This window comes from Eucalyptus grandis, chromosome 9, assembly GCF_016545825.1.
Source record: "Eucalyptus grandis isolate ANBG69807.140 chromosome 9, ASM1654582v1, whole genome shotgun sequence".
Classification (NCBI taxonomy): Eukaryota; Viridiplantae; Streptophyta; class Magnoliopsida; order Myrtales; family Myrtaceae; genus Eucalyptus; species Eucalyptus grandis.
In genome coordinates, this window is record NC_052620.1 from 39794398 (window position 1) to 39807848 (window position 13451).

The following is a 13451-nucleotide window of genomic DNA, read 5'->3' on the forward strand; positions in this document are numbered from 1 at the left end:
TCAGTTTTCCAAAAATTTCGAATTTAAGTCCTAAATCCAAAAATTACTTCAATCGGACAAACAAGGGGCTTGATCTCTTACCGGGTGCTGTGTTATGGAGTCGAGTCGGCTTGGCGAGGCATCCGAGACGTGCACATGCCAAAATTCCTTTCCTTTTTTCCCCTTTTCTCTTCTCCTTCCTCTTCTTCGTCTTTTCTTTCTTTTCTCTTTGGTCGAGGGAACTCTCAGCTTCTATTTAGCGGAGCCCTCTCCCCTCTCCTTTTTGTTTTACTGACTTTTCAGTTTCTTTTTTCAGTTTCTTCTTTTGGGGCCCACTAACATAATATTACATTATTGCATAATATTACACCTAATGAGCCAATTGTCAATTTTATGTCAAACATGCTTGGGAATCAGGACAGAAACTTCACTGTTAAGTAACGTTTATCAGATTTTTTATTTTTTATTTTTGATGAATTGCAATCCGGATTGTCTCTATGGCTGGATGTCTTGAAAAAGAAGATATGAATAATTGGTTCTGTTGATCCTTCATGCGTTGGTTGACAACTTTGTCGAGTGAACTCTGGAAATTTCGTGACTTGCTCTTTTGACACTTAGAAGCCTATTGAATTGCAAGCAGTGAACGTCGTCTCGCGCTGACCCCATCACAACATTAAGAGGATTTCACGCTGCCAATGAATTTTTGAAGCAATGTTTTAGTACGTGATCTTTCTGAGTCACACGTGCCTTGATTTCTTATGAGCGCTTGAGGGTGCTCAAATTCGTATATGTACGCACCCATTCAGAGGGAATACAAAAACCAAGTTAATTACTTGAACCTATAGGTGGGGCAGGGCGGGGTCTTCGTTATGGCAAGCTCATGCATACATCGGTTGGTACCGAAAGTTGAATAGATAGACTCTTAGGGCGCGCAAGATAATCATTTTGTTTTTTTTTTTCTATTTTTCTATTCTCGAGAACAAGTTTGGAATAGAAATTAGTTTAATAATGCAATTTCATTTTTTAATTTTTGAAACAAATTATTAGTTTAGAAATATGTTCGAATAAAAATGAGAAGTACAGATTTTTTACTTTCTTATTTCTAAAATAGAAATAGTCATTCTATTTCTCTTTTTTTTTTTGTGTTAAAAACAAGTTTGGAATAAAAATAAGTTTTTTTTTTTTACTTTCTTTTTCTAGAACATAAATAAAAAATAAAACTATTCTCTACAAGTAATTTATTTTTTTACTAGCTGTTCGACCACTCGCCATTGGCTGTTCAAGTAGAAGAAATTTTGTGTCATCATCGAACGTGTATTTTTACTCAAAACTCACCCAGTGAATAAAAACAGAAAAATATAATGATGATCATTTGTGTCTCTTATCATTCTTACTTGGTGTTGGTGTTTCTATGTGTTGGCCAATGACAATACAAAACTACAGCTCAGCCGTCAGATTTTGCGTTGAAATAGAATGCTCCGTATGATCTGGAAAGTCAGGAGATGAGCACTTGGTGCATCTTTGAGCTTCTTTCATTCAACCAAGAAGAGAAGCATTGTTTGCTTCATTTTCAATCATTGAAACCTCCTCATAGGTATTAAAGAGAGTGGATACTCATTAAGGTGACCATTAATCAAACCTTAAAATATACCTACAGACAAACTCTTCATGAGAAGATGCTCAACAAACTGTGTAGAAAATTGTGCGCTCCGCAATAACGCAATAACATTCATAGGCATGGTTCAATTCTCATATGGTCAATTGCAAAAATTTACATCGCCGTTCTCCATTGAAGCGGTAAACCTTTTTTTTTTGGTAAAGTAAGCAATATATAAATAGGGAGACCAAAAAGAACAAAACGAACTGGCTTCAAAAACTTGCACTCAAGATGAACAAGCTCATTATGAGTGGAAGGAAGCCAAGAAAGAGGCCAAGTGGCAAGAGCAAGGAAAGAAAAAGAAGGAGGTCAAGACGGCATGAACAATCGCTAGACAAGCATGGCGACACGAAGACCAAAAAAGGTCAGACTAGAGACGGCTAATCACCCGAGAGGGAAATGCGCGAAGCAAAGATACTCTGATCTAGGTCCTAATTCCGCTGTAATCTCCTATTCCTGAAGGAATCTTCCACATCCCTAAAAGAGAGTGTCTTATCTTTGACCACTTTGAGGAGATGATTCTTCATAACCGGAATGGAAAGTGCCTCGTCTCTAAAGAGAATATTGTTCCTATTCCTCCAAATGATATGACAAAAAGTGCCAAAAGAAAACCGCGCCATGCTTTTGAAGAAGTCCTTGCCCACAAGAAAGGTTGTGGCCCAAAGGAGATTTTCATCCCAAGATTGGTTCTGCCACGGAAGATTACACCTGATTGCCCAAAAGAAAGCCAAACCAGCTGTGCCGACACTCAAAAAATAGATGGTCAATAGAGTTAGGCACCTCCTCGCAGAAGGGGCAAAAAGAAGTATCAATCCTGCCATAAGAGAGGAGGAAAGCTTGGGTGGGAAGCCTATGCTTGGCGACCAACCAAAAGTGAAATTGATACCTAGGTGTAATGGCATTATTCCAAATGAAACGATGCCATAAAACTCGGGGCTTCTTCCTCCTAAAGACCTCCCACGCCATGGCCACCATGAACTCCGCCAGATTATTTTTCCAGCAAAAGCAATCTTGGTTAAGAGAGAGGGAGGGGAAGGTACCCTCCCACGACTCCAAAACCGACCTTAAGCCTGCCCATCCTCTGAATAGAGGTCTGCAGCGGTAAAACTTTATTTCCCAAATTTTTTGAACTTTCTAATCTCAAGTCAGCTCACCAAATACACATGATTCTTGTAATACTCCAACTAACAGATGCACAAAATGCTAGCAAATGATTACACTCAATCTAGCAGTCCACAGAAGCATAGCAACATAACTAGACTAGGCTTTTAAATAGTCAAACAATTGCAAAAAGCATACCCTTATACAACTATTACCATCTGAAGCTCGAGCTCGAGCTCATGCTTAACCACGCAAAGATAAATCAGACGATTACATTCAACTAAACACCAACTGCCACATCACTTGGACCTGTTCTTCAGCGATTGGCTGATGATTGAGAGCTTTAGTTCAGGTCCATGCCTGTCGCCACTGATGGAGTTAATAAATGCAACCGTCGGCGCCTCATGTAGCACCAAATTCCTCCAGCTGAGAGGCACTGAAGGACTGGAACCTTACGACATGGAACTTCAAGCTTGCGAAAAAGGACTTAGAGCTCATGGTCGAAGAACTTGAAGCTCGCGGACGACAGAACCCGAGAAAGAAGAGATGAGGCGGATGATGGACTGAAGCTTGCGATGAGCACGCAAGTAGCGACAATGATTGGGCACGGGACAGTTGAGGATCAGGTGAGAGCGATTTGCTTGAGCAGCAGGAGAGGAAGAAGAAAATGTGAGAAAGAACCTAATCCCAATTCAATTCGGGATTTTCTCTAATTTTTTTGCCAAATACAAATTTCGGAAAAAATTGCTCCTATTTTATTCACCGGGAAAGATTTGCTGGTGAACATTTGGTCGACCGGTGCACTCAGATTCTTATTTGAAACTGACTAAGTCCGTCTGTTCCCCTCTTCAATTTCCCCTCTTTCTGCAAAAAGAAATAATAAGGTGAGTTGAGGTCTCCTAGGCCTAAATTTCTCTTAAGAAGGGCCTTTATTACAGATGGTGAGTGATGTAAGATCCCTAACTTCGCCACCGAAGTTGACACACACACACACGGAGCAAGTAGAGATACTTAGCAAGATCGGGAATTTTTTAATGAGATTTCCATGGTTGCACATTTTAATATCGGCTTATTGTCTCTGTTCAATAGAATAGAACAGAAATAGAAAGCAAATAAAGCAAAAGAAACATCGATGATCTATGAATAGGAAGAAGGCATACTGTCTTCTGTAGAGGATCCCCCATTTCTATTGTAGAGTCCGTTGTTTCAATATTAGAATCTGACGCTTGAATTGTTCCATTCAGAATCTTTCTTCTGTAAGACTCCCAAGTGACGAAATGAGTGTCGAGTAATTTCCCACAATATTCTATTTTTATCCGGCACTCATTTGGTATTTTTGAGCTCGATGCATCAAAAATCCTTTCCATTGATCTGCACCAACCAAAACTCAACAGATGCAAAACTCTAATTTGTCAATGCCCCCAACAACCCGTAGGTTTTTGCACCACTTAATACTTAACTGCTTCAAGTTCTTCAAGTTTGACAAACCGCCTAACCTTTTTAGTGAAACGCACTCTTCAACGGTAAATACTCCCAATGATTCCAATGTAGAAACAAAGTGAATATCCTGTACGTCTGGACAAAACCCCATATGGAATTCTTGAAGCATCTTTAGAGAGTTTAAGACAAGGTTCGCTCCCCTACAACGATCAGTCAACTCTGGAGCTTGTAGCTCATTGAACCCCGGCACCTCCGGCAGACAAGCCAACCTCTCGGAAGATTTGCAGTCCCGAATACACGATCTTTCTGACAGTTCAAAGACATCTACAGATTGAATATCAAGTTGCTTGAACACCTTTTCTCTCAATTTTTTTAGGCTTGATGAAACGAATACAGTCTCCTTTTCCACTGAAAGAAGCCCATTGACGTGGACTTGCTTCACTCGAGTGTTGCGGAGCTCTAAAACCATCAAGTTTGACGGCAGTTGTTTGAGTTTTTGTAAGTCTAGTCCATATAGAGCAAGTTCTTTTAGCAAAGAAAGGGAACCCAACTCTGTAGTTGGTGCGCAGACATTCCATAAGCAAAAGTGCAGCTTGTGCACTTTTGATAACCTCCCAATCCACGGTAAGTCACAACTTTGAATTAACTTTGATGTTGCCATACCTTCAGAGCCATTAGATAGATGCAGTTCAACTAGATTAGTAAGGTATGAGAGGTTAGGGACAATCAGCAATGAAATAGATATCAGTCGTAGAGTGGTCAAACTTCGGGGGAGCTCCGGCAACTCTTCTATCCCATGACAATCTTCCAAGTCTAGTGTTTGGAGGTGAAGAAACTTGCTCATTGTACTAGGCATTTCCGCAATCGGTGTGTGTGATACATGGGCATATGACACGCTTTGTAGTATACCAATGGAGTCCGGTGATCTTGTAATACTCCCATGTGATACATCCAGCTTCGCTAATGACTCTAATTTTGAAACTGAGCCAGGGAGTTTACTCAGGCTACCACATTTCCTGAGAGAGAGGTGCCGAAGATTTTGTAGTCCTCCAATTTGTTCAGGCAAATTTTGAAAAGCAGAACATGACTCAACACTCAAGTCAGTCAGGCACCTCAGCTGCTTAATAGAGCAATCAATTTCCATTAGAAATGGACATTCAGATATAGTCAACTTCTCTAAAACTGAGTATTCCGGAAAGGTTGGCGTCCTATTTATCGACAACATACATTGAAGAGTGAGAACCTTCAATTTCGTTGCCCCCTACAAAAGCCAATGAAACATAAGGACAAACAAGAGATAAATATGGATTTAGGCTACCAATTTGTATCTTACGTCATATGATCCTCTCACTAAATGAGAAAATTAGACTATAAACCCATCAAATTTTATCCATCATTGAATGAGAAAATTAGACTAGGGAAACTGACATACCTTGATTAGGTAACTAAAATGGTCGAAGTCAAGGAAAGAAAGATTCATCACAACCACGTTTTCTAGACCCAAATGTTTCCATTGGTTGAGATAAGAATCCCAAGCACTAGATGCAGAACGATGCAAAATGATCCATTTCAACTTGGAAAGACAGCCCGAGAGGTCACCTTCGCAGATTACGTTACTCAACCAAAGAAACTGTAGATGTGTGAACCGTTTCATTTGCTCCGCAGTGACAATTATAGGCTTGCCAGACTCCGCCTGCAAGCAAAGTGCTTGAACGCTTCCCTTGATCTGCTAATGACATTAAGGAGCAGGAGCAGAAATTTGTCAGTATTACACAATTTAATTCGTCGAAGAAGGAAAAAAAATGAAACGGTTGAGTAGTTCCCAATTCAGAAATGTGATTAAATCCTCAATTAAGAACAGGGTAAGCAATTTTTGAATTCATATTTGGTCATACTTTACCTCTGTTGATCTTAATTCGCAAATGATATCGTCTCTAACCCACAACCTGGTACGCTTTCCAGGATACTGTAGATTTTCTTGATTGACAATTGTCCTTCCAAGATCTCTAAACTGATCATGCATCCAAAGACTATTATCATCTAAAACCTTTATCATACACCTGTCAATAAGAATGTGAATAGCATAATCTGCCATAAACCCACGATCTTTCCACACATAGAGTGGATCAATCTTCTTCTGACCGATGCAAAAGCATGCCACATCGAGAAATATCTGTTGTTGATCTGAATCTAGGGCATCATAGCTAATCCTTAGCTTTCCCAAGACATCCCCAGTAGGTGTTTCCCTGAGCTTCCCTAGCATCTCTTCCCATATTGTTTTCTCTTCCTGACCAAAGAGCAATGAGCCTATTGCTTCAAGAGCTAAAGGTAGTCTGCCTGTAATAGAGACTATGCCCTCTGAAAGAGTGTAGTAATTATTTGGAGGAGAGCTGCCATTGAAGGCATGCCTACTAAAAAGCTGGAGTGCGTCTTTTTTGCTCAACCCCTCCATTTCATAAGTCAAGATTTCATACTTAAATCTCCTTATTTTCAGAACGTTTTTGTCCCTAGTGGTAACGAGTATCCTAGTACCAGGATACAGAGAATTCACTTCGATTAGTTTTTGGATTTGGTTGCCCTCATCAATATCATCTAATACAATTAGTACCTTCTTGTTGCAAATTGTCTCTCCAATTGTATTGATCCCGCAATCAATATTATCAATGCCTTGAGTCACTCTTGAATAAGAGATATCGGACAATAATTGTTCTTGTAGCTTGACCAAGCCCTTGGTTTTTGCCGTTTCTCTTACATCATCAAGAAAGCTGCAATTTTTCCCAAAATGAGGACATAATTGGTTGAAGATAATCTTGGCGAGTGTTGTTTTACCAATACCGCCCATTCCGTAAATTCCAATAAGCCGTACACCACCAGAGTTGATGTCTAATAAATTGTTCACGGCTGCTATCCGATCATCGATTCCAACTAAATCTTCAGTCACTTGTCTTTCTCTTGTCTTGAGCCTGACCACAACCTCATTAACGACCAACTTTATAAGATCCCCATAGCTGCCACAAATTCGAACAGTTTCAATTGAGAAAAGTTCACAAATTTGCACGTTGATGAACCATGAACTAAGTAACCAGGTGGGAACGCGATCAAATTTGTGATATACAAAAATTCAGAGTCACCCCCAAAGCTTCGCCATTAGAAACTTGAACATCCATTACAAGATGAAGAAATAGAGGAAGAGAAAAGTTTGATCTTTAGACCAAGTAGAAGAATCAAAATTTCTGGCAAAAAAGGCTAGAAGAATCAAAATATAGACGGCTGATGAATTACCGTAATAGTATATTTACTTATTTCATTCGACGTGGAAAAGAACTCTGCAAAGGCAACAATTCCTTGATCAAGTTCTCTGGCATACAATAGGAATCTTAGTTCATACATGGATCAAATTAGTATAAAGAAGATGAAGCAAAAGCTAAACTTTTATAAGATGGAAATTAGGTGAAAAAGAAAATGATAATAACCTGATTAGGTCAGAAAATTTTGAAAATCTCATGTTAAAAAAAATAAAGAAATTTTTTTTGAAACCTCTGGTTTAAATTTAGGAAAAATAGAGTTGGAATATAGTTAATGAATTTTTATAAGAAATATGACCTAATTGTACAAAATATTTCACAATTATTGTTAGATTGTTACCCTGAATATTTCTCTAGCTCCCATCCCTTGGTGCCATCGATTTCTTTGAGAGCTTGCCGCCATGTCTCTATATCCTCATAGCTAAACTTCTTCTTCTGATTCTCCATCTTTTGCTCCATATTCGATATGGCCTCACTGTACAACGTAGTTTTTAGCTTCACATCATTGGGTTTCACGTCGTAGAAGATGGGCAATATGAACTTCTTCTTCCCATCTTCTTTCGACTTAGAGGTGTTCTCCACCATCTTTGCGAGCTCGCAGAGGCACCAGTGACTTGAAGCATAGTTTTCAGAGAAGATTGGTATGTAGAGTTTGGAATTGTCGATTGCTTGCAGAAGGTTGTCACTAATTGTTTCACCCGGTCGAAGCTCTTCATCATCAAAGAAAACACGGACCCCAGTGTCTACCAAGGCATGGTAGAGGCTGTTGGTGAATCCACGACGAGTATCAAGCCCTCTAAAACTCAAGAACACTTGATATTCACCTCCTAATGTATTGCATGTGCTCGTTCCTATCTCTGAGTTCGCCATAAAAGCTCACTTCACACTTAGCAGGGTGACCTCTCTCTGTCTCTCTATCTCTGAGACACTGTTGAAATACTTCTTTTAGGCAATTTCACACAAAGCCTTGCGATTCTCGAATGCAAGTGGAGGACTTTGATATCAAAGTCACTACGAAGCCTTTTGGAGACCTCTAGGGGACTGTTTAAATATTTTGCGTGGATGTTTAATTTAATTAATGCTTATAGGACTTCGTTAATGAGATCCTCATTGAAAAAAACATTACGTTTCAAATATTTATAGCGAAATAGTTATAGAACATATATATATTTTTATATATTGGTATTTTTTATTTGGTATTAAATAAAATTGAAAATTTGAATATTTCTTAACATTTTAAAAAAGCCATCAAATTCAAAGTTATGAGTAGAAATCCTCAAACAAGAAAAATAATTATAATAAAAATTATTAAAGTATTTTACATCGGTTGTCTAGGAAGTTTATATGCTATTTGTAATTTTGTTTACATATGGTCTCCCTTCTCCTAGCAAGATTTTGGGTTGGACACTAACATGTATCGGAGCCTAATCCTACCCTAGTTTATTTCAAGCATGCAATACCCTAATTGTCGATTCCATCCATTTTCTTTTTTATTTCAAGAAAAATAATCATTCGTTGTCACCCCCAAACCATCAAGAATGAGGATGACACGACTGTCCTTAAATCCGAAGGACATAGCTCAAACCATCCAAAATCCAATTCTCAAAAGTCCCCTCATCAATACCGCTCTCGTACCACTCATTGCTAGCTGAGGAACCTGAGAAAGATTAGAAAATCGAGGGTGATCAACTATAGCTTAGTGAATAGTACATCTCTTTTAAACAGATTAACTACCCACTATGCATGTTTAGAAAACAAAATCACAACCCTTTTAACTCAAATCCAGAATATAACAAACACACAACTTCAACATAGCTATATTTATAACAGGAATAATCACTTCATAATAATATCAAAACAAATATCAATGGTTAAATCCATTGAGCGATGTCATTAAATCATTTGTTAATGACCCATTCCTTTGGTTAATCTCATGCCACATCTCAATGGTCTAACGAAATCACGCATCGATAATCTACTCCAATGACTAATCTCAAATCACACGTCGATAGTGCATTCTATTAACTAAACTCAAATCACATGTCAATGGTCAACTTCATTGACCAATCTGTTGCTCAATATCAAACCATGGTCACGATACAACACTTAGTAACAAGGCGACCAAGATTCCCACTAGCAAGTCTCCACCCTAGTATTAGCCGATAGCTCGATCCACAAGGATATCCTAGATTAGTATGCACATATCCATAAACCCCTCATTGGGCTCACCACAATATTGAACATCGATAACAATCTACAATATCCTCCAATATTAAAAATCTAATCCATAAACAATCTCACTTTTCGAAATACATTTCACAAACTTTTGTAACTCAACTTATCCGTCAGAAATATTTTTCATAAAACATTCTCAATCATTTCAAGATTCATATCACAAACCAGTTTTATAAACAGAATCAAATCAAATACATGTCATAAGACATTTCACAAATCGATATATATTCCATAACCATGCTCAAAAAGTATTTTGTAAAAAGGTTTTGCAAACCTAAAATATATATTATTTCTCAACTTCGTTTATAAAACAAAATATATATTTCCACCAAACAATTCTCACACCCTTTACAAATACCAAAATATAGTAAATATTCAATCCAAATTTTATGCCACAATTATGCTTATTCATTACTCGTAATATATCGATCTTTATTATTTTGAAGACATGAGCTTCTAAACTCTCAGAAGAGATAGCATTGCTTACGTGAATATGCCCAAAACCAAACACCAAGACTCACTCGAATCAATGAACTCACATTCCTATCATATAAGCGAAAAATATCATCAAAACAAAGCAAAATGTTATCTCAACTAACGACTTGACTAAACTATATTTATACATTGATAAAATGACACCTGCGCACTAATAAATCGCATATCCATAGCGATTATTCAAGCCATCCATTACGCGGAGCTTGAGCGCGAAACTTGGTCACGCCATAACTTTTTCTTCTGAACCCCGTTCCAAACATACTTATAGTTAGTAGAAAGCGCTTCAAATATACTACAAGAATCCCAACTTGACCATCCCAAAATCAAGCCGAAAAAAAAGACAAAATATGGGCCCAAAGCTGCTGGACGCACACTGTTCATCAAGCGCGGGAAAATTTGAAATTTCATTTCGGGCAAACCGTAATCTCAAATCACGATCCGTAAAATTCTGCAGCTCCACAACACCATATACTATCATTTTCATAGAAAATACGCAGCTCAACCACTCAAAAATCAGACCTCATCGCATGAATCATCAATAATTCCGAATTTCAAGCTTTTAAGTCCGAAACTACTTCAATTGAATGAACAGGGGCACGATCGCTACCGGCCAATGCATTACATAGTTGAGGTGGCTTACCGAGACTCTCATGGCAAGAACATGCCAAGCACTTTCTTCCTTTCCTTCTTCTCCTTCTCCTTTCTTTCCTTTCTTTCCCTTGCACGAGCTCTCTAGTCATGCCCCTACCTCTCATTATTTCCTTCTTTTCCTTTCTTTCTTTCCCTTTTATCTCCTCCATTTTCTCTTTCTTTTCTTTCCTTCTCTCTCTTCTTTTCTTCCTCCCTCCCGAAGACTCTCGATCTCTCTCCTTCCTTCTCTTCGTTTTTTTTTTCTTCTTTTGACCGTTCAACCTTCTCTCTCTTTTTTTTTTTTTTTGACCGGGTCAAAACCAATATTTTACATTCATACTTTTGGATTGGATATCTCATTAATTGGAAGAGCTTTTTATTACATTATTAATGTGAAAAACTTCTTCACCAGGTCATCCTCCCTCAGAAATTTGCAAAAGGAGAACTAGTGCGTTACATTAAAAAAGGAGAAAAGAGTGCCTATTATAAGATATATGTGATGACATTCTCAGTATGAATGCCCGAAACCCAATGCCACTTTCGTTAGTGGGGACATCATTTTGGACATTTGTATTGCATGACTCATGGGGTTGAATCGGAAGTTACAGATGAGCATTTTTTTGTTAAAAGTGACTGCTTCCTCATATGTACTGTATGGGCATCTTTCTAAACGATGTCCAATGCATCGACACATAACAATTTGGAGTAATTATAACATGCAGTATTGGTGTAAGAATATTTCCTATAACCGGTCTTATTCTCACTTTAAGTGATAGTTACTAAGAGAATGGATTGTTAAATTCTCGGGTCAAAAGTGGATGAGCCAAGTGTTAATAATTATTTGACTAATCAATAGCAAGCATGTGATTCCAAGTCTCGTGATATCAAAAGATGAGATGCACTCTTATTCGAATCCAAGTGTCACCACATTTCCCGGATCTATAGAAAATGGAGGGCGCGTGCTTGCTGGGGAAAAGTGCGGGAATCTTTCTGATCGAGCTGGACAAATAATAGCGGGGCATTTATCTTCGATTAAATTATCTTTCTCGGGCAGATGCTCCTTATTGAAGAAATAATTTGTTGCCGATTTAATCGTAGAAGAGGAGAAAGGGGGGATGTTCACACACTCAGAAGACTTGTTGATGAACAAATAATAAGAGAAGTCCTAGCAATGCCGCTTAATTCTTGTGCTACACAAGATAGATTGATGTGGATGACTACTAAATCAGGTGCCTACACAGTGAAAAGTGCCTATAATCTTATTAAAGAGTCAAAAGACCCACAACACAGCATGCAAACAACGTTGTCATTTCAGCCATCCAGCAAACTATGATACCATATTTGGAACATGAAGACCCCCCTTAAAATTAGGAATTTTCTATCGAGTATATGCCAAAATGCTTTTCTCACAACAGAAAATCTACATCAGCGGAAAATCTTACCAGGGCTAGCACGCACAATCTGTGATAAAGAAGCAGAATCAGTGGCACATCTATTCTTGCTTTGTCTATGGACGAACTCAATTTGGTCGGATCCTGAAATAAAAATCCAAATTTTGCGTCAAAACATTTCACGAACTGAGGTTCAGCTCCAGGACATAATTGAACAACCAGGAAATTCACTGACTTTTGAAGAAATTGCAACCGTTTTGTGGTTCATTTGGAAAGCAAGGAATGATTTTGTATTTCGAAGGTTACCCCAAATTCGAGAACCCTAATTGGCTCGGCAGAAGCATTACTCAGCAATTTCAGCAAGTGAAACAAGCAAAGTTTGAAACTTTACATGCAAACGACTCAATTGACTCAAAATTGGATCCCACCGAAGCCTCTTACCTATAAAATCAACATCGACGGAGCGCTTATGGAAGGAGCAATGGTAGGGGCCATCTCGGGAGTTCTTCGAGACGTGTCGGGAACCCTTGTCGACAACTTCGCAAAGACGATCCCAACTTCATCGACGATCCAGACGGAGCACTTGGCCTTGATCGAAGCTCTGAAATTTTTCGATCGAAGAGAGAGAGTAAGATGGAGTCTGAATCTGATTGTCTGAAGATGGTGGATGCTGTTTTGCAAGATAAGCACGTGCAATGGGAGATGTTGTCTTTAACGGAAGAAGCCAGAATTTTGTTGCCCATCACGAACCCCCTACCTTGACCCATGGTGATCGGTCCGCAAATTTAATAGCCGATTGGGTTGCTACATCCCAACGGAGGAATACTTCAGCCTCTTCTTGGGTAATATATCCTCCAGCCTCTATGGGATTTGTTATGTTTGAATACTCTTTTGTCGGGTTTTTTGTTTAACAACTCTTTGAGTATTAATATGTTGACCTGAGGTCAGTGAGCATATGTTGCGTCGCCTCGAGTAGACCTATTTTTGTTGTGGAAGGCGAGCGATCGAACAATAATATAGGCAGAAGAATAAAATAAATCGAACATGAGATTTACGCGATTCGATTGTAGAGACATGCGTCCACGGGGAGAGCATCGACGAATTTCAATATAAATCAAGCAATACAAGGAAATTACATACTTAAGACTCTCTCGATATTTTCTAAGCCTCAATTATACCTAATAACGCACGTAGTGTTTAGTTCCGAAATTCTTTAAA

At 38.5% G+C, this 13451-nt stretch overlaps 1 protein-coding gene across 4 annotated transcripts; it reads right to left on the bottom strand.

Annotated features, from left to right (window-relative positions):
• Nucleotides 1-1830: 1830 nt before the first annotated feature.
• LOC104419802 (disease resistance protein RUN1-like) lies at nt 1831-13093 on the bottom strand. 4 transcript variants are annotated; one of them, XM_039301824.1, is made up of 9 exons: nt 12991-13093; nt 12675-12834; nt 12285-12377; nt 7823-9139; nt 6078-7185; nt 5610-5903; nt 4234-5438; nt 3898-4108; nt 1831-3601 (listed from the first exon to the last, which is right to left on the bottom strand). In XM_039301824.1, the coding sequence occupies exons 4-9, from the start codon at nt 8350-8352 to the stop codon at nt 3542-3544; spliced, it is 3408 nt and encodes a 1135-aa protein (XP_039157758.1). In that variant the 5' UTR covers nt 8353-9139; nt 12285-12377; nt 12675-12834; nt 12991-13093; the 3' UTR covers nt 1831-3541. The 4 variants fall into 4 exon arrangements, with proteins under 4 accessions (XP_039157758.1, XP_039157757.1, XP_039157760.1 ...); XM_039301823.1 differs by lacking the exon at nt 12991-13093 and having other exon boundaries at nt 12675-12976; XM_039301826.1 differs by lacking the exons at nt 12285-12377; nt 12675-12834; nt 12991-13093 and adding an exon at nt 10853-11062.
• Nucleotides 13094-13451: the final 358 nt, after the last annotated feature.

What these genes read in the sequence shown, in the direction of transcription:
- LOC104419802 (XM_039301824.1), bottom strand. Translation starts at nt 8,352, where the DNA reads ATGGCGAACTCAGAGATAGGAACGAGCACATGCAATACATTAGGAGGT. An exon ending in GAGCTAGAGAAATATTCAGG is followed by an intron (nt 7,186 to 7,822) that starts GTAACAATCTAA and finishes AATTTGTGGCAG; the next exon opens with CTATGGGGATCTTATAAAGT. An exon ending in GGGATCCTCTACAGAAGACA is followed by an intron (nt 3,602 to 3,897) that starts GTATGCCTTCTT and finishes TTCTTTTTGCAG; the next exon opens with AAAGAGGGGAAATTGAAGAG.